The sequence below is a fragment of the Hypanus sabinus genome, chromosome X1, assembly GCF_030144855.1.
Source record: "Hypanus sabinus isolate sHypSab1 chromosome X1, sHypSab1.hap1, whole genome shotgun sequence".
In the NCBI taxonomy this organism is placed as follows: domain Eukaryota; kingdom Metazoa; phylum Chordata; class Chondrichthyes; order Myliobatiformes; family Dasyatidae; genus Hypanus; species Hypanus sabinus.
Genome location: NC_082738.1, coordinates 37,775,439 through 37,794,095, shown reverse-complemented (window position 1 = coordinate 37,794,095; position 18,657 = coordinate 37,775,439). Strand labels below are relative to the sequence as shown.

General features: G+C 42.2%; 1 protein-coding gene across 1 annotated transcript; it reads left to right on the top strand.

Moving 5' to 3' along the window:
* Nucleotides 1–568: 568 nt before the first annotated feature.
* Nucleotides 569–18,363, top strand: mrpl10 (mitochondrial ribosomal protein L10). The gene is made up of 5 exons (XM_059956402.1): nucleotides 569–653; nucleotides 5,650–5,819; nucleotides 7,558–7,722; nucleotides 14,970–15,114; nucleotides 16,270–18,363. The coding sequence occupies exons 1-5, from the start codon at nucleotides 617–619 to the stop codon at nucleotides 16,530–16,532; spliced, it is 780 nt and encodes a 259-aa protein (XP_059812385.1). The 5' UTR covers nucleotides 569–616; the 3' UTR covers nucleotides 16,533–18,363.
* Nucleotides 18,364–18,657: the final 294 nt, after the last annotated feature.

Below are 18,657 nucleotides of genomic sequence, written 5' to 3'. Positions count from 1 at the left end.
GTTTTTAATAAATTCAAAATATCTCACCCTCCCCTCTTTACACCAGCCACCCCCCCCCCCCTTTCTATTGGCAAGCCTATTCATAATTCAAACTCCCAAGTTGTTATGGATCCCATGTGGTCCTAATGCAGGGTTTAGACCTGAAACGTTGACAGTTCATTCTGCCCCCACTGATGCTGCCCGATCTGCTGAGCCCTCGGTGGGTTGTTTGTTGCTCCAGATTTCAGCATCTGCATGACTTTCTTGGAAACTCAGAGGTGATCCTACAGACACATTCCCGGAGATTTGCAGGTAGTCCCGATGAAGGGTCTTGGCCCTGAAATGTCAACTGTTTATGCCTCTTCATGCTACCTGACCTGCTGGGTTCCTCCAGCATTTTGTGTGGGTTACCCTAACCTCCTTCGTTCAGGGCTGCAATTTCCTCACCGGTCTAGAGGGGGCGCTGCGCCGTAGACGAGTCGAAGCATCTCGATCGGCATTGGCTGCTTCTGCGTTGTTTTGATTGGCTATTCTCCTTCTTTGCTGCTAATTGGTCCATTCCGAGAAGCCCTCCAATTAGCCGCTGGTATTGAATCTGACGAATCGCGGGCGGGTTTGTTGCGGCGTCCCGGCAAATATGGCAGCAGTGAGCGGACTATTGCTGAACAGCAGAGGTGAGTGGAGGTTTGAGCCCTGTCGCCGGGGTGGAGAATCCGGAGGCTGTAAACAAGAGGTCCACCTTAATCGTCTCACATCTCGTCTTCTTAAGCAGTCCCTGCCGACATTTTGGCCCTGACATCCCCTCTTTCCGGGCTCCCTTTGATGACGCCCTCCTTTCCCGTTGATGATATCCCCACGACGCTCTCTCCTTGAATCCCATATTCTCTCCCCGTTCCCCCGGCTCCTCTTGATAATGCCCCCCCCCCACCTCCGCGATCTTCCCTTGATGGTGCTCCCCGGGCTCACCTTGATTATGCCCCCTTTTCCCCACTCGCACCCTCTGGGGCTCCCCTTGATAATGCCCTGCCCCTATTCTTTTCCCATTGCCCCAGATTCCCTTAATAATGCCCATTCTTCCACATCCCTTTGCTTCCACTTTATAATGTACCCCTTTACCCACCAGCTTTGATGCAAACCCCACCCTTGGGCCCACCTGATGCCGCTGCCCAGACTCCCCTGATGCTCTTACAAGATGTTATCAAGTGCCATAACTGAAGAATTAGAATATAATAGTAACGCTAAGCCTCAGTCTGTGATATGAAGTTCAAAAGGATAAGAAAAATAAAATTTAAAACGGGGAATAATTTGAAGGAACTGATATCTTTTTACACGACATGCCTTGAATGGACTGCTAGTGGAGGCAGATATGATAAGAGGTGTTTAAGAGGCTCTTAGGTAGGTACACGAATATGCAAAGAAAGAATGTGGACTGTGCAGGCAGAAAGGATTTTGATTTAATTAATTACACAAAATACTGGGCCAAAGGACCTGTTCCTGTGCTGTACTCAAAGATGCATTTATGACACAAGTTAAAAAGTAAACAGTATAATGCTACTGGTACTTCATACATAATGAGCACCTATTTGTGCTTATAATGATATGAAAAGTAAGCAGTATAATATAAGATGTTGAGAGGGTCAGTCAGGGCAGATTTTGTTCTTATACTTGGTGGATGAACCTTGAACTCAGGATAAAAGGTTGCTGATTTAAGACTAAGATAGGGAAGAATTTCTTCTCTGAGAGTTGAACCTCTGGAATTCCCTTAATATATATTCGGGGTGAGTTTTTAAAGAGTTTAAGGAAATTGAGGTTTATGGCAATCAGGCAGTGGAATGGAGTGAAGCAAAGATCAATTCATCTATAGTCATATTTAATGGTAGGTAAAGTTCAAGAGGCTGTACAGCATGTTCCTACACCTGAGGATTCTCCTTTGTGCATCTTGCACTCCTTATAATCCATCTAAATTTTCCTAAAATTTTGATGATGTGCTCCACATTCATACTGCTTAAGATCAAGGATATGTTATCATTGATTGACAAAAATGAACATTACACAAGAAGATCAAATGATACAACGAAGTTGATCTCGAGTCCTTGCTGAATTAGCTACTCTCAGGCAGAACTCTGCTAGTGGTAAGAATTTGGAGAAAGATGTTAAAAAAAAAAAAAAATTTCCACATCTAGCCAATGTTCACTGACTTCAGGTAGCAAACACCCACCTGGATGCTTGTGTGAAAATTTGCTTATGTTTAACTGGCATGTGTGTGTTCAAATTGCCAGCTGAATTTAATTGTTCTTGGCACCAGCATGATTTGGAGTGACTTTGAGAAAAGATTTCTCTGATTGTAGGATCCTGAACAATTTCTTAATTTGGACGTTTTAAAAAAGAAAATTACTTGGCCACCTCAACCCTTTATGACACATCTTTTCTGGAGCTTGCGGAACTCAACAAAATTCTGCCATGGATGGTCGCAAGCCCAGCTGTGAAAGGAGGAGGGTTGGGCCTGGGGCTGGCAACACCATCTAGTAAAAACCCAGAGCCTGGGAGATGAAGGATCTTCACTTAGCAGATATATGAAGTTGTGTGGTGAAAGCAGAGTCCACAGGGCCAATTAGCAAACAGAGGCGGCCTGTGCCCCAGTAGGGGTGATGGTCTAAGACAGGGGTCAGCAACCTTTACCACTGAAAGAGCCACTTGGACCAGTTTCCCACAGAAAAGAAAACACTGGGAGCCGCAAAACCCGTTTGACATTTCAAATAAAATAACACTGCATACAACGTTTTTTTTGCCTTTATGCTATGCATAAACAAACTATAATGTGTTGCATTTATGAAATTGATGAACTCCTGCAGAGAAAGCGAAATTACATTTCCGCATGCAACAAAAACATTTTGAACTCCGAAAAAAAGACGTTGGGTTGAAGGTTACTTTTAAGTAAAATACTCAACGTCTATTTGAGTCCTTCTTGTATTTATGAAAAACGCTGAACTTAAATTTTCCGCCAGCAGCAAACCAAAAATAACGTCAGCCAGCTGTCAACCTGAAAAATAAAAGGACTATTTCACTGAACAATGAAAAAATATGAATATTCCTAAAATAATAGGCAATTAAAATATGTATCATACTTGGTTAATGGGATTTCTGCTCCTGGACCTCAGCGCACAGCATCTGCACATCAGGGCTGTATGACGTCACCTTCATCTTTACACAGGATCGCAAGCTGTCATCTGTGAGGCCTGCACGATGTTTGTTTTTAATAAAGTTCATGTTGGAGAACACCTGCTCACATACATATGTGGATCCAAAGATCGACAGGACTCCAAGCGCATACTTTTTAATGTTTACATAAATGTCGGGGATAGCATTCCATGTTTCGAACACAAGTTTGTCCGGTTTAGGGAGGTTTTCAATATCACTCCATTTGTGATTCTGAGCAAGAACGGCCTTCTGACAGGCAACATCTTCAAGGTCTGCTGTCAAGCATCTAAACTTGGACACCCATATGTCCTTGTCGGCTATTTCGGCCAGTTCCATCTCAAGATCAGGTTTACTCACACCTGCCAATGCAGTCGTATTCAGTAGAGATGAATCGATGCTTGGGGGAGTGACCGGGAAGGATAATGTGTTTTTTTCCTCTCTGAACTCACAGAAGCGTTTCCCAAACGATGTTTGCATTGCGATGATTGCAGAATGTAAATACTCCGAACTTATCATGTCGTGACCTTGTTTGAACTCTCTCAAATTGGGGAAGTGAGACAAAGTGCCTTTCTGTCAATCTCTGGCAAGCACTGTCAACTTGTGCTCGAATGCCAAAACTCCTCCAACATGTGTAGGGCTGTACGTCCTTTCCCCTGAAGAGCTGTGTTCAGCGTGTTCAGGTGCGCTGTCATGTCTACCATGAAGTGTAGCTTTTCCAGCCCTTCGCTGCCCAGGAAAGTTTTCACTTCTTCCAGACACGCGACAAAGCGTTTCAGCACCTCCCCTCTGGACAGCCACCGGACTTTGTTGTGCAGCAGGAGATCAGAATATGCGCTTTCCAGCTCGTCCAGTAACAAACGGAATTGACGGTGATTTAAACTTTTTGCCATTATTTTATTGACAATCTAAATGACAAGAGGAAATGTTTGAGCGCACAGTGCCTCTTGGTGCAAGATGCAGTGAAAAATCAGCAGCTTTCTGTCCAGCGACTTCTGCAGTAAAGCCACAATTCCCTTGTGCGTTCCCGTCATATTCGGTGCCCCATCAGTAGCTACTGACACCAGGTGGGTAGTCTTTATTCCTTTGGCTCTTAAACAATTCAAGACAGCCTCACAGATGTCCTCCCCCCATGTTTGGTCTTTTAGAGGTATCAACTCAATCAGTTCTTCCTGTGGCCCGGCAGAGTTTACATACTGGCAGAACAACGCTATTTGTTCAATATCACCTTTGTCTTTAGACTCGTCACAGGCAATCGAGTAGGCCACAGCTGAATTGATGTCTTTAATTTGCTGTCTTGTGATGTCTTCTGCCATTTTTATGGTTCTGTCTTTGACAGTCTTTGCAGAGAGGGGCATATCCCTGATTTTCTGCACAATTTCACTCTTGTTTTTAAAGTCCGTGAATGTTCTGAAATCTTAATGAAAGATTATTTTATATATTCACCATCTGTAAACTGCTTCCCGTGCCTGACTATTTCCTGAGCGGCAATATAACTAGCGTATGTCGTTGGTTTTCCAGACTTCATCCATTGCTTGAAATGATTTTTGCTCAGATCAACCTTCCGCATCAGTTCTGAAACGGCTTTTTTTCTCTCATCTCCATCCGGATATTTTTGAGCAAAGGCTGCGTGTTTATTCTAGAAATGCTTTGCAACATTTGACTTTTTGTTGTTTGCTAGTTTCTCATTGCATATTAAGCATACCGGTAAACCAGTCTCGTCAACAGTGAAAGCAAATGAATCTGTCCACGTATCATTAAACGTTCTGTTTTCTTCAGTCACTTTTCTTTTTTTAGAATTCTCCATAGTTGGCCTACCTTGGATCGAAAAATTAAAGAAATCGCGCACTGACGGGTGTCGGGTATTGGCAGTGGTGACGTATGTTAATAGCGATAAAAACACGTAGCGGTGTGCTCACGCAGTCAGTAAACTGCAGTCGAATAACTTTATTCGAACTAAACAGCCTTGCTTTTAAGCCTCCCTCAACCTGGCCCCCATGGGCGCGGATGCTGCAAAAGACCAATTATTTCCCAAAGCAACAGGGAGCCGCAGCACAGAGGTAAAAGAGCCGCATGTGGCTCCGGAGCCGCGGGTTGCCGACCCCCGGTCTAAGAAGAAGAACTCAGTAAGACGAGCAACATCTGTAGTGGCTGGGTTAAGTGCTGCATCATGATCCCTTTACCTTCACAAATGTTGTTTGATCCGCTGAATTCACCCAGGAGTATATTGTTTACTTCAGATTTCAGCATCTGCACTCTCTTAGGTCTCTGCTCTTTTGGCGGTGATCTTGTCTGATAGTGTTTAAAGATAGTTTTTCCTTTTCCTGGTCCTGCCATCCCTTTATTTCTGGAGATGCCTGAATTTAGTGCCCCACTAACTTTGTGCTGACTACTTGAAAGTTTAAACAAAACTTGATGTGCAAATATTTAGCTTCTTGAGCAGTTTAATAAGCTGAAATTCTTTTTGTTTTAAAGGGTGGCTTCCTTTCCAACTTATTGTGCGCCATGGATCTAAAGCAGTTACACGACACCGCAAGCCCATGCACATACTGCGCCAGAAGCTGTTGGCTGTCACAGAATATATTCCACCAAAGCCTGCTATCCCAGAAAGGTGCATCAAACCCAGGCAGCAAGAGGTTCAAGAGGTGAAGACGTTTATTGGGCATGCATTTTGTTTTAATTAACCTTTCTTTTCCTCCATGGTGTGCCAAACTTTGTTGCACTAAATCTTGAAATGAAGTATATTTTTCATGGACCAAAGAATTATTTCATGTTGTCCTTTTTAACGAGCTGTGCAGGTCTGCTTACCATTCCACTCAATTCTTGACAAACAGCAGTCTTTGCAGTTCGTGGATATGTTGCTGATACTGCTCAATGCCTTAAACTGTTGCCCAGAGAAGGTATAACTGCAGGTGCTTGGCATTTCATCACTGGTAAAACAAAATTGATATTGGGGAGGCTTTTTTGGAGATGAGGCCTTATCCATTTGCGTGCTTTATATGGAATATTGTCATATTGATGAAAAAATAGAAATTAATATATAGTTTAGAACTGTTTACTTAATCTCCCTTTGATTATGCCACTTTTATAAATTTGAAAGTAATACAAACTTAGCTCTATCTGCTGTCTCAGGTACAATCAAGGAGTTGTTTGTATTATGTGAATATCTCTGTCATAAATCTTTTACATTGAAGATAAAATATTTCCTTCTAAAGAACACTCTTAGGGGAAAATATTCCTTTAGAATAGAGTGGAGAGAGAAGACACTAATCCGTTGAAATCTGTGCATGTATGTGCAGTTCTCTCATTAGTTTTATGCCACCAAAGACCATTTATGAACATAGTTGATGTAGGAAGCAAAAATAACAAAGACTGCATCCTCTAACAGTACTGTGGAACAACAGCGGATTTACAGAAATCTGATTAAAATCTTAAATGGAACTTTATTAGTGGGGTAAGGATGTGAATTAACTATGCCTGGCTAGCATACGTGTAAAAATACATTGATTGTTATTCATGCTCATGAAACAAAGAGGGGAAAATAAATCAGTGTTCATGACAACAGCACTGATGAAATAAGAATGTGTTATTCACAGACATTTATGATAATATTCCATAGCTACATTACAGAACTGTTTAAAAGGATTCATCCTGATTTTATCCTGGTCATGAAGTGAAGTGATTCACTTCACTCCCTACCCCTTGGTTGTGAAGGAATCTATTCAGTGTTTGAATGGAGCCAGTGATGTGTGCTTCCCATGTTCACCTCCATACACCTTCACTGATGTCCATTATAGTCAATGCGAGCTATGAGAGAACTGTGGTATCCAGGGAGAGCAATCATGCTGAAGCTAATCAAAATTTTATAAGACAGCAAACCAAGAAGCAAAAATTTGCTCAGTGAATGTTAGGGTATTCTTGCAGATTAGGAGAAAGTTGGAATATAAGGGATTTTGTTTAAATGCTGTGTAACTTTGGAGATATTGGATGGTGTACAAAGGAAGTAAAATTTCAAGGCCAGTGATGTTATTGAGTAATTATCTCTTATCAATCACACCTCACTCATTTTCAGTGAACTTTATAGGAATTTACATGAATGTGAAATTCCTTTCAAACTACTGAAATTGTATTCATTTTATCTGGAAAATGCTGCAGATATAATGGAAGAGAAGCATAACACTGACAATAGCATCCAGATTGCTGCATTTTACTGTGCATTTACAGAAAGTGCTGTCAGTTTCATAAAGTAATGATGATGAAGGCTAACTGTTAAACAACGACTGAACACTATAGGATCTGTCTTTTCCTGCATGTAACAGCATTTCGTTTGTTGGTTTTAATCAATAAGACACAAAGGATAATGTTCATTAATTTATTTTCTAGCCATCTGCCTTAGAGAAACTGATACGGCGTGATGTGGAAAAAGCATTCAACGAGAATAAAATGATTGCAGTTTTTCAGAACAACTCCATTAATTCTGAGGAACTAAGGCTACTTCGGCATCGAATGTTAAAACACGATATTCGCATGAAGTTTTTCCCTAATCGGGTTTGTATTTATTTGTATCATGCTATTATTGAACACATTCATTGAATTTTTTCGGACTAGGTAGTAATACTTGTTTCACCAGACCCTTTTTGGTTATTCATTAGGATTCCTCCTAAACGTACACTCAGTGATCACTTTATTAGGTACTTGTAGCTAATACAGTAAAGTGGCCACTGAGTGTATGTTCGTGGTCTTCTGCTATACTCCATCCAATTCAAGGTTCAATGTGTTGTGTATTCAGAGATGCTCTTCTGCACACCACTGTTGTAATCGGTGGTTATTTGAGTTGCTATTGCCTTCCTGTCAGCTTAAACCGGTCCAGCCATCCTCTTCTGATCCTTCTCATTAACAAGGCATTTTCACCTACAGAACTGTTGTTCACTGGATGTTTTTGCACCATTCTCTGTAAACTCTAGAGACTGCTGTGCATGGAAATCCCAGATCAGCAGTTTCTGGGAGGTTTCCACCCCACCCCCACCCATCCACAATCTGGCACTAACGATCATTCCATGGTCAAAGTCACTTAGATCACATTTCCTTTCCATTCTGATGTTCGGTCTGAACCACTTGACTATGTCTGTATGCTTTTATGCATTGAGTTGTTGTCACATGATTGGCTGATTTGCATTAATGAGCAGGTATACCTAATAAAGTGGCCTCGGTGTATTTTCTCACTCCTCTGGAAAGTATCAGCTCTTGGAAGGTCCATAACTCTCCATATGCAAACCTTTTCAGAGGTCTGCACTAAAAATCACTCCTGTAGAAGTATGAAGGCTTGGTTCTAATCCCAAGAACAGCTGCTGTCCCAACTTCTGAAGAAAAGTGATGCCTACACTGAAGAAGTTCAGATCTTCTCTCTGACGGGAGTTCAGTGAGAGCCTCTCTCTCTGCTCCCAACCTACTATTTCATCGGCCCTGAAACTTTTGGACCACATGCTAACCCAGACCCGGTATTATAGTCTTCCAACCTTACCCCCTCTGAACGCTCTGCTCTCCATTCCCTCCGCAACAATCTCAACCCTACCATCAAACCCGCTGATAAGGGGGTTGCTGTTGTTGTCTGGCACACCGACCTGTACATAGCGGAGGCACGACAACAACTCGCTGACACCTCCTCTTATCTGCCCCTGGACCATGACCCCACTAGGGAGCACCCGTCCATTGTCTCCCAAACCATTTCCAATGTCATCAGCTCGGAAGATCTCCCATCCACAGCCACCAAAATTATAGTTCCCACACCCCGCACTTCCCGTTTCTACTTCCTACCTAAGATTTACAAACTTGCCTATCCAGGCAGACCCATTGTCTCTGCTTGCTCCTGCCCCACTGAACTCATTTCTGCCTATCTCGACTCTGTTTTATCTCCCCTTGTTCAATCCCTTCCCACCTATGTCTGTGATACTTCCCATGCTTTACATCTCTTCAAAGATTTCAAGTTCCCTGGCCCCCACCGCCTCATTTTCACCATGGACGTCCAGTCCCTGTATACCTCTACCTGTATACCACCAGGGAGGTCTCCAAGCTCTCTGTTTCTTCCTGGATTCCAGACCCAGCCAGTCACCCTCTACCACCACTCTTCTCCGCCTCACGGAATTAGTCCTCACCCTTAACAATTTCTCCTTTGGCTCCTCACACTTCCTCCAAACCAAAGGTGTAGTCATGGGCACCCGCATGGGTCCTAGCTACACCTGCCTTTTTGTCGGCCATGTGGAGCAATCTATGTTCCAAGCCTACATCGGTATCTGTCCTCCTCTTTTCTTGCGTTATATCGACGACTGCATCGGCGCTGCTTCCTGCACACATGCTGAGTTCGTCGACTTCATTAACTTCGCCTCCAAGTTTCACCCCGCCCTCAAATTCACCTGGTCTATTTCTGACACCTCCCTCCCCTTTCTAGATCTTTCTATTTCTATCTCTGGAGACAGCCTATCCACTGATGTATACTACAAACCTACTAACTCCCACAGCTACCTAGACTATTCCTCCTCCCACCCTGTCTCCTGCAAATAATGCTATCCCTTTCTCTCAATTCCTCTGCCTCCGCCGCATCTGCTCTCAGGATGAGGCCTTTCATTCTAGGACAAAGGAGATGTCTTCCTTTTTTTAAAGAAAGGGGCTTCCCTTCATCTACTATCAACTCTGCCCTCCATCACATCTCCCGTATTTCACGCACCTCTGCCCTCACCCCATCCCTCCGCCAGCCCACCAGGGATAGAGTCCCCCTGGTCCTCACCTATCACCCTACGGGATCCCACCACCAGACACATCTTCCCCTCCCCCCAACTCTCGGCTTTCCGCAGGGATCGCTCCCTACGCGATTGTCCATTCATCCCCCCCCCCCCCCATCCCTCCCCACCGACCTCCCTCCAGGCACTTATCCCTGCATACGGAAGAAGTGCTACACCTGCCCCCACACTTCTTCCCTCACCACCAACCCAGGCCCCAGACAGTCCTTTCAGGTGAGGCACCACTTCACCTGCGAGCCAACTGGGGTGATATACGGTATCCGGTGCTCCCGATGTGGCCACTTATACATTGGGGAGACCCGCCGCAGACTGGGAGACCGTTTCGCTGAATACCGGCGCTCAGTCCTCCAGCAGTGGCGGGATCTCCCTGTGGCCACACACTTCAATTCCACAGACTACTCCCACTCCGATATGTCTGTCCATGGCCTCCTCTACTGTCAAGATGAGGCCACACGCAGGTTGATGGAGCAATACCTTATCTCCCGCCTAGGTAGCCTCCTACCTGCCGGCATGAACACCCAACTCACAGACCTCAGTTGATACCCCTGCCCCCCTCCCCTTACCCCATCCCTATCTATAATTTTAGTCTGGTTCTCTTTCTCTCTCTTTTTTCCCCCCTCACTATAATCTCCCCCCAGCCCTACCTTTCTTTCTCTTTTATTTCCTATAATTCTCCACCTTCCCCCAGCCCATTTCCCTCCAGCCTATCACTTCCCAGCTCTCAACTTTATCCCTCCCCCCACTTCTTATCCCCCCTCGACCATCCCATGTTACTCCACTCCTGATGAAGGGTTTCGGCCTGAAACATCGTCACTACCTCCTCCCATAGATGCTGTCTGGCCTGCTGAGTTCTGCCAGCATTTTGTGTTTTTATTCTGAAGAAAAGTATTTGATTGAGGCAATGGGACCTTGCCTCTAGCACTGTACCCATTGAGAAAATAACAACAAATTCTGTTAACAAGAATACTAACCCCCAATAGTAATGATGATCAGTTAGGCACGGAGAGAATCGGTATTTACTGACAAGTATCTTTATTGGCTCAGTTCACAACCATGTGAATTTACACAACTGAATACCTGTGTGCACACTCTCTAGGTTTCCCTGGCCCTCCATGAACAGTCAAAGAAGAGAAAAATTAATACCCAGGAAAAGGAGATTATCAATGTCCAGGCATTTCCTGTGGAAAAGAGTAAACAGTCAATATCTCGTGCTGAAATGTCAGTTGTTAACTCTTTTCCATAGATGCTGCCTGACCTGCTGAGTTCCCTCAGTATTTTGTGTGTGTTGCTTTGATTTCCAGCATCTGCAGATTTTCTTATCTTTGAGCTTCTTATCTGAGAATGGTCTCAAGTTTAGCAGATCATCAGCAGAAACTCTGTGTACACATTCTTTTGCTCTGATTAAGCTTTCCTGAAGCAAGAACCAGTTCACCAAACAGTTCACAAAATGGTGGTTACAAGAACAGTCTCAGAAAATGGCCGCTTGCGTTCCTGCAACTGCATGACAAGAATAAACACTTTTGCTTTGTCTGTTTCCACCGTCCTTGCCTCATTTCACTGATTTGTAGATTGTAGTTCTTTCTAGCCAACAATGCCTTACCACTTTTTCAAGGAAGCTGCAAGAATATCTTCGAATTGATCAGTCAAAGCTGGCTGTTTTGGAAATATGCTTGTTCATCTTGTGTACAGCATGGCCTGTCCAACAGAATCAGCTTCAGATGTAATTTTGTTAGCCTGGGAGAGGTTTTTTATTCTGCCAGTGGAGTTGGAGGATTCTGTAGGGACAGTATTGTTGGTCACCCTCCAATGCCTCGGGATGTCTAATTTAGGTAACCCTAACAAGGGTAGGGATCACTCCTGCCCAATGGACTGTGAGAATAGTGACATGTTTAGGTCTGGATCTTCAAACATTCTTTTCCTAAGATGACCAAGGACTGCTGAAGCACTGCTGTGGGCAGCACGGTAGCGTACCAAGTAGTGTAACACTTTCCATCACCGGTGATCACGATCAGCATTCCATTCTCACACTGTAAGGAGCTTGCTTGTGAGTTCTCCCCGTGACTGCGTTGGCTTCCTTCAGGTACTTTGGTTCTGAAAGGTGTTTGGATTAGCGTTAGTAAATTGTGGGCATACTATTTTGGTGCTGAAAGCGTGGTGACAATTGCGGGCTGCCCCAGCACAATCCTCGGACTGTGTTGGTCATTGACAGCAACTATGCATTTCACTGTATGTTTCTATATACCAGTGACAGATGAATCTTTAATCTTTGAATTTTAGCAACAACATCTGCCATCGTTGAAAAGTGGATTGTAAGATCACTCTTGTGCTGCAATGAATTAGTCACTAATGACTTGAACTTCCAACTCCTGACATCCACACATAGCAATATAAGTTGCATTCTGTAGCAAATTGAACATGTCATGGAGTAGAACCAATGTAAATGAATGGTTCCCCATTTGACCTTTAAATTATCTCAATTCCAGCAGGAAACTTCATAGAGTTGAGGTGCAGTGTTGCAGCCATAAAGATTGAGGAAATTGTTGGGGTGGTGAGAAGTGCTTGCTTAATGCCAGTCTGCACTGAGTTGTCTGATTTGGACTTGTTAATTGTGATCAAAACTTGCATGGAAGCATAAGAGCAGAAGGCCATTTGGCCTCTCAAACCTGCGCTGCTGTTAGTAAAATTATGGCTGATTGACTTTCCCACTATCCTTTTCCTGCCTAACCCCCTTGTAGTTCAACAGTCTGTCCATCTTGGCCTTGAGTACATTCAGTGACACTCCACCTCCTCTGCTGTCAGGGGTAGAGAATTCAAGAGTTAAAACTTCTGCAGGAAGAAGTCCTCCTTATTTCAATCTTAAATGAGTGACCTTCATTCTCAAATTATACCCTCTGGTCCTAGACACTCCCACTGGGGCAGGCATCCTCTATACATCCACCCTGTAAAAATATCTAAAGTAGATACAGTGCTGAAAGTTAACATAGAAATGGGGCAAGCACTTAGAAGGATAAATGGTATATTGGCCTTTCTGCAAGATCATTTGAGTACACAGAGAGAAACATTTGGCTCTAATTATGTTAGTCCCTAGAGGTACCAAATCTGGAACATTGTACAGGTCTGATCTTCCGATCTAAGGAAATTTTTGCTTGTATTACAAGGAATGTAGCAGAGGTTCACCAGAATATTTCTTGAGAAAGGGGTTTTGTGTTTCTGGAGATATTTAGCACAGAAGGTTCATACACTCTGGAATTAGGAAGAATGAAATTCTCACAGAAATGTGTAAACATTTTTTGGCTTGATAGGATAACTGTAGATCTAAAGTTTCCATTAGTTTTGGTATCAAGAACCAGGAGTCACCATCTCAAAATAAGGGGTCAGCTAAGGAGGGTTTGAAAGCTCACTCACTGAATATATGTGAGATAGGATTGATAGGTATTTAGAGGTTAAGGGAATTGAAGGATAAAGAGATAAGCAGATGGGCTTAAGAAGAGATAGCAAGAAAGGACTCTTGAAGTGAATTGTCAGCAGAGAGCATATTAAATGGTTGAGCATGAATGCAGGATGGAATATTTAATTCCTGCTTCAAGTCCTCCTCCCTCCTACTCATACACCCCAAACAGTCATCTTGCCATTTAACTCTTCTTTCCCTGCAGTGGTCAGTCCTCTCCCTCTCTTTTCTCTGACTCTCTGCTCTTCTCTGTCTGTATTTGCTGTCTCTGACCATACTCACTAGTTTACTGGCTGTGACACTGCAGTACTTTCACTGAACAGGTGTCGCAGTAGTTTGATTTTCATTCATTTTATAAATCAAAGATAGCCTTTATTTGTCATGTGCACATTGAAACACAGTGAAATGTGTCATTTTGCATCAGGATGTGGTGTTGGGGCAGCCCACAAGTGTTCCTACACTACCGGCACCAACATAGCATGCCCACAACTTACTAACCCTAAACCTGTACATCTTTGGGATGTGGGAGAAAACCAGAGTACCTGGAGGAAACTCCTTACAAACAGCAGCGGGAGTTGATCCCTGGTGTTGTAAACGTTACGCTAAACACTGGGCTACCATGCTGCCCTTTTATTTTAAAGTTTTGCTTTTAAGATCAGAATAGACATTTATCAATACAAATTCTTTAAGACATTTGTGCAGGTAAGATTTTTTTGAAGCATTGATTATATGTTTAGGTAATTTCACATTCTTTTTGTAATGGATGTAAGATATGGTTAAGACATTTCTTGTATTTTGGTCCTGCACTGAAAGATTACGTGCTTGTGGAGAGTGGGAGATGAACAGACAAACCTTCTGATTTAGAGGCACTTAGCAAAGGCTATTGGTAAAACAGCATAACTTTGTCCTGTATAGAGATTCTATAGTCAATATTCCTTTCTTCCTTGCAGGAGGTTGCTGTTTGGGCTGTTAGGAACAGCTTTTTCTCCTCTGCCATCATGTTTCTAAAAGGTCCATGAAATTACCTCACTGTTTTGCTCTTTTCTTGCACTGCTTTTTTTTTATACTTATTGTAACTTAACGTAATTTTTTATGCATTGCATTGTACTGTTGCTGCAAAACAACAGATTTCATGGCATACAGTTGATAATAAATCTGATTCTGAGCATATGTTGGCTCACTGCAATTGCATTCCCTAATTAATTTTCTCTGCAACCTTTTCTCTCCACATACCCATCATCACTATTCACAGATTCCACAGTCCTCACATTCAGAGTAATTAGCCAACCCATGCAAAAATGTGCAGGAAAACCAGAGCATGAGGAGAAACATGTATGTTCACAGAGAGAACGTGCAAACTCCATACACCGTCAGGATTGAACCCGTGCTACTGGAGCTATGGGGTGTACCACTAGATGTAGCACTGTGCAATGAGCTATTAAAATCAGAGCAAAATGTTGGTTAGTTTAATATTAAAAGCTGCAATACAAATGCATTGTTTCTTTACAATGTGGATCAAGCTGATATTTTATCTCCAGCTATTTCCATTTCAGGTCCTGCAATCATATGTAACAGAGACCAAGTATGTGAATCTGTTACCTTTGTTTATTGGACGCAATATCATTGCTGTGAGTAAGGAGCTCAAAACAAAAGAGCTACTCCATATTGTGCGCAGCACACCTCAGATCACCTTACTAGGTAAGAGTTCCTTTAGAGCAACAGTAGAACAAGAGACGATTGCTTTTAATGTTTGCAATTTGTAAATTGTGAATGATTCATAAAGTTAATTTCACATGTTTCATTACTTTGCGTATTTTTTATTTTAAGGCTTTATTTTCCACTACAGAAAATGTTGTATTCAAACATCACCATATAACTTGCATGCTTGTTAAAATGCAGATAGTTGCAGATACTAAATTACCTTATAGACTAGTGTTTTCGATCAAGGTCATATGTAATTGTAGAGAATTTCAGCCAATTTTGTTTGTGCTCTCTCACTGACTGCCCTTGTTTATCATTGGCTGCTGCATAAAGAAATAAGTGGTGTCAAGGAATAAAGTGTTTGAAGATTTACCTTGGTTTTGTACTTGGTTTCCTGATCATCAATCTCTATTGCATTTAGTCTGTGGAATCTAAATTTTAGTGACTGGAATGAAGTCTGTCTTTTCTTTGAGAAGTACTCCCCAGAAAGTGAAGCAATTAGTAATTCCATTGAAATGCAAATTAAACTTCTCACAAAACAAAAATTGGAATACTGTGTGCAAGTAATTTGTGACAAGACAAACAATAAATGAAGCATTGTTGAAAGATGAAGCATTGGTGACATTGTAAGGCTGAATTGGATTTTCACATGCTGTCCTCTTGTGCATCACATCTGTGCTTTCTGATTTCTGAACTCATTTTCGAATATCTTGGTTTCAAAATTCTCCCAATCTTTGAATCCCTTCGTGTCCTTGCCCCTTCCCATCTCTGTAACCCCTTACAATCCTTTGAAATCTCCATAATCTCTTTAAGTCTAGTCTCTTGTCCTTCCATAACCATAAATCATTAAAGATCCTGCTGAGCCCTTTCTCCTTCCCCCACTCCCAGGACGTTTTGTGAGATTTTTATATAGTTTTTGGACAGGCTTTACTCTCTCCCTCTGTGGCTTGGAGTCACATTTTGAGGATAACTTTCCTTTTCGGCACTTAATGATGTTTCACCACATCAACGTTCTTGTTTTTCCTTGTTTCCTGAGGCTGTTGTAGACTGAGGGAGTCGTTGACATTTCTTCTCCATCAGAAACTTATTTGTCAGGATTTAGAAGACATTAAAAGCAATATCTGTTGATTGTACCCTTTGTTTCCTACATAGGTGCCTGTATCGAAGATGCCCTCTTTAGCAAACAGGGAGTTGTTAAATATTCCACGCTCCCAGGACTGCAGGTCATCCGTGGGGAGGTTGTAAGTGGGCTGACTCAGATGACATCGCAGACGTATCAGCTCCTGAACAATGGTCCTGTGCTCCTCACGACTTTGCTGGGGCAATACTTGAAACAACAGAATGAAGCTGCTACTGGACAGAAAGATTCAGTAAAGGAGGAGCCCAAGGAATCCGAGAGAATCCAAGGATCTTAGTTCCCCCTGAACATATGAACTAAAAGCAAAGTTTGGATCTCCAAGTTGTCATACTGAAAATGAATACTAACTATTAGTAACTATCTTTGATCTGCATTTCATTTTGTATGGTTAAATCATGCATTGAAGCAGAAATAAATACATGTTTGTTTCTGCCCAAAGGTGTAAAGGACTACTGGCAGGTGCAACTGTCATGTGGCTCCCATCTTCCCCTCCTAAAATACAGTTTTTGCTTTCTATTTCACTGTAAATGGCATGATTTTAAGGAAAATTATAAATTAAAATACATGTATAAACACTCAAAGTTATAATACAGTCAATTAAAACTAAGTGTGAGTTTTATCTTCCATCTGTATATAAGACCATGAGACACAGGTATAGAATTAAGCTATTTGACCCATTCTCCCCCATTCCAGCAAGGCTGATTTATTAACCTTCTCAATCTCATTTTCCTGCCTTCTCCCTGTTACCTTTGATGCCCTTACTAATCAAGAACCTGTCAACCTGTTGGCTAAAGAAATTCCTCCTCATATCTGCTCCAAAAGGATGTCCTTGTGTTCAGAGGCTGTGCCCTCTGATCCTAGACTCTCCCACTATTGGAAACATCTTCTCCATGTCCACTTTAGGCCTTTCAATATTTGATAGGTTTTGTTGAGATTTCCCCCCCCCCCCCCCCCCATTCTTCTGAACTCTAGTGAGTGCAGGCGGAGTTCAGAACAGGGTTTCCCAACCTGGGGTCCATGGACCTCTTGCTTAACGGCATACAAAAGGTTGGGATCCCTAGTTTAGACAAATAAACGGCAATCTCATTGAAACCAGAGACACCAAACTCTCTTCGTATATTAATCCTTTAAGTCCCGGGATCATTCTAGTGAGCCTCCTCTGGATCCTCTCCAATGGCAGCACATCCTTTCTTAGAATAAGGGACCCAAAACTGCTCACAATATTCATCTTTGCGGGAGTAGTTTGGTTGTGTATTCCAGTTAACTGAAGAGCAAGTGTGCAATATGGTTCCATGTTTGTAATTAATGACCAGTTTCAGAATGTTGGATAAAAATGAAAAAAAGGCAATGGTGGATATGTGAAAGAGTCAGAAGTGCACATCAACATCTGAACTAGGAAGAATATTATCATTTCAGCATTCTTAAAGGAACATTCTTTATCTTTGGAGTTTATTTGTGTGCACATCTAGCATTTTCTGTTTCTGTGTGGTTTTTTTGTATGATCAGTGGGTATTCGTGAACAGCCTACTGTAGAAAGTAGTGTGGAATCTAGTAAATGTTACCATTGAATTGGTGTAAATTGATGGACTTCAAATTTTTTTGGAAAAACTGCAGTAATATACAGGCAGTTTTAAGCATTATGCAAAAAGACTACAAGTACACTTAAGAAAACAAGATTTTTGTGTACAATAAGTAGGTCAATGGGCTCCTTTGGTCATTGCTTTTGCCAATCAAAATGTGGATGGATGTTAGATTTTTGTTTCCATGATCTGTCTGTTAGTGATGTATGCAATTTCTGTTGGTTATTATTACCCATGCAAGAGTAGATAATATAAGTGGATATTGAATAAAAACAATGATCCACATTTTGCTTGGCTTGCACTTGTTCTTATTCAATGTCTTGGTGGATCTGGTGTATATGGATTTTAGTAAGACATTTGACAAGGTTCCACTTGGGTAAAGTATGTGAAACCTTGAGACCTGGGGGACAGTGTAGGCGGAAGTTGAAGGAAATAAGTGAACAAGTCTCTACCACTAAAGGGCACTGCACCAGAAGTCATAGCATTCACGTGGACTAAGTTGGGAAAAATAAATGTTTCCTGTGATAACTTGAAGTATTGTGGTGATACTTGATTGCTTTACTCATTATGCTAAAGATTTGTATCATGTGGTTAGAACATAAAGTTATGAGAAAGAGAAGCAGGAGAGGACCATTGGAACAAGTCAGCTCTGCCATTCATCTTCTACCTCACACCCTGTTCCGGTACTATCTCTCATCTCTTGATTCAGTTAATATCCAGTGAGCTATTTTGAATGAACACAGTCACTGAACTTACAAGGCCCTCTGGAGCTGAGTGTTCCAAATGTTCACCATCCTCCGAAGATATTTCTCCTCACAATAG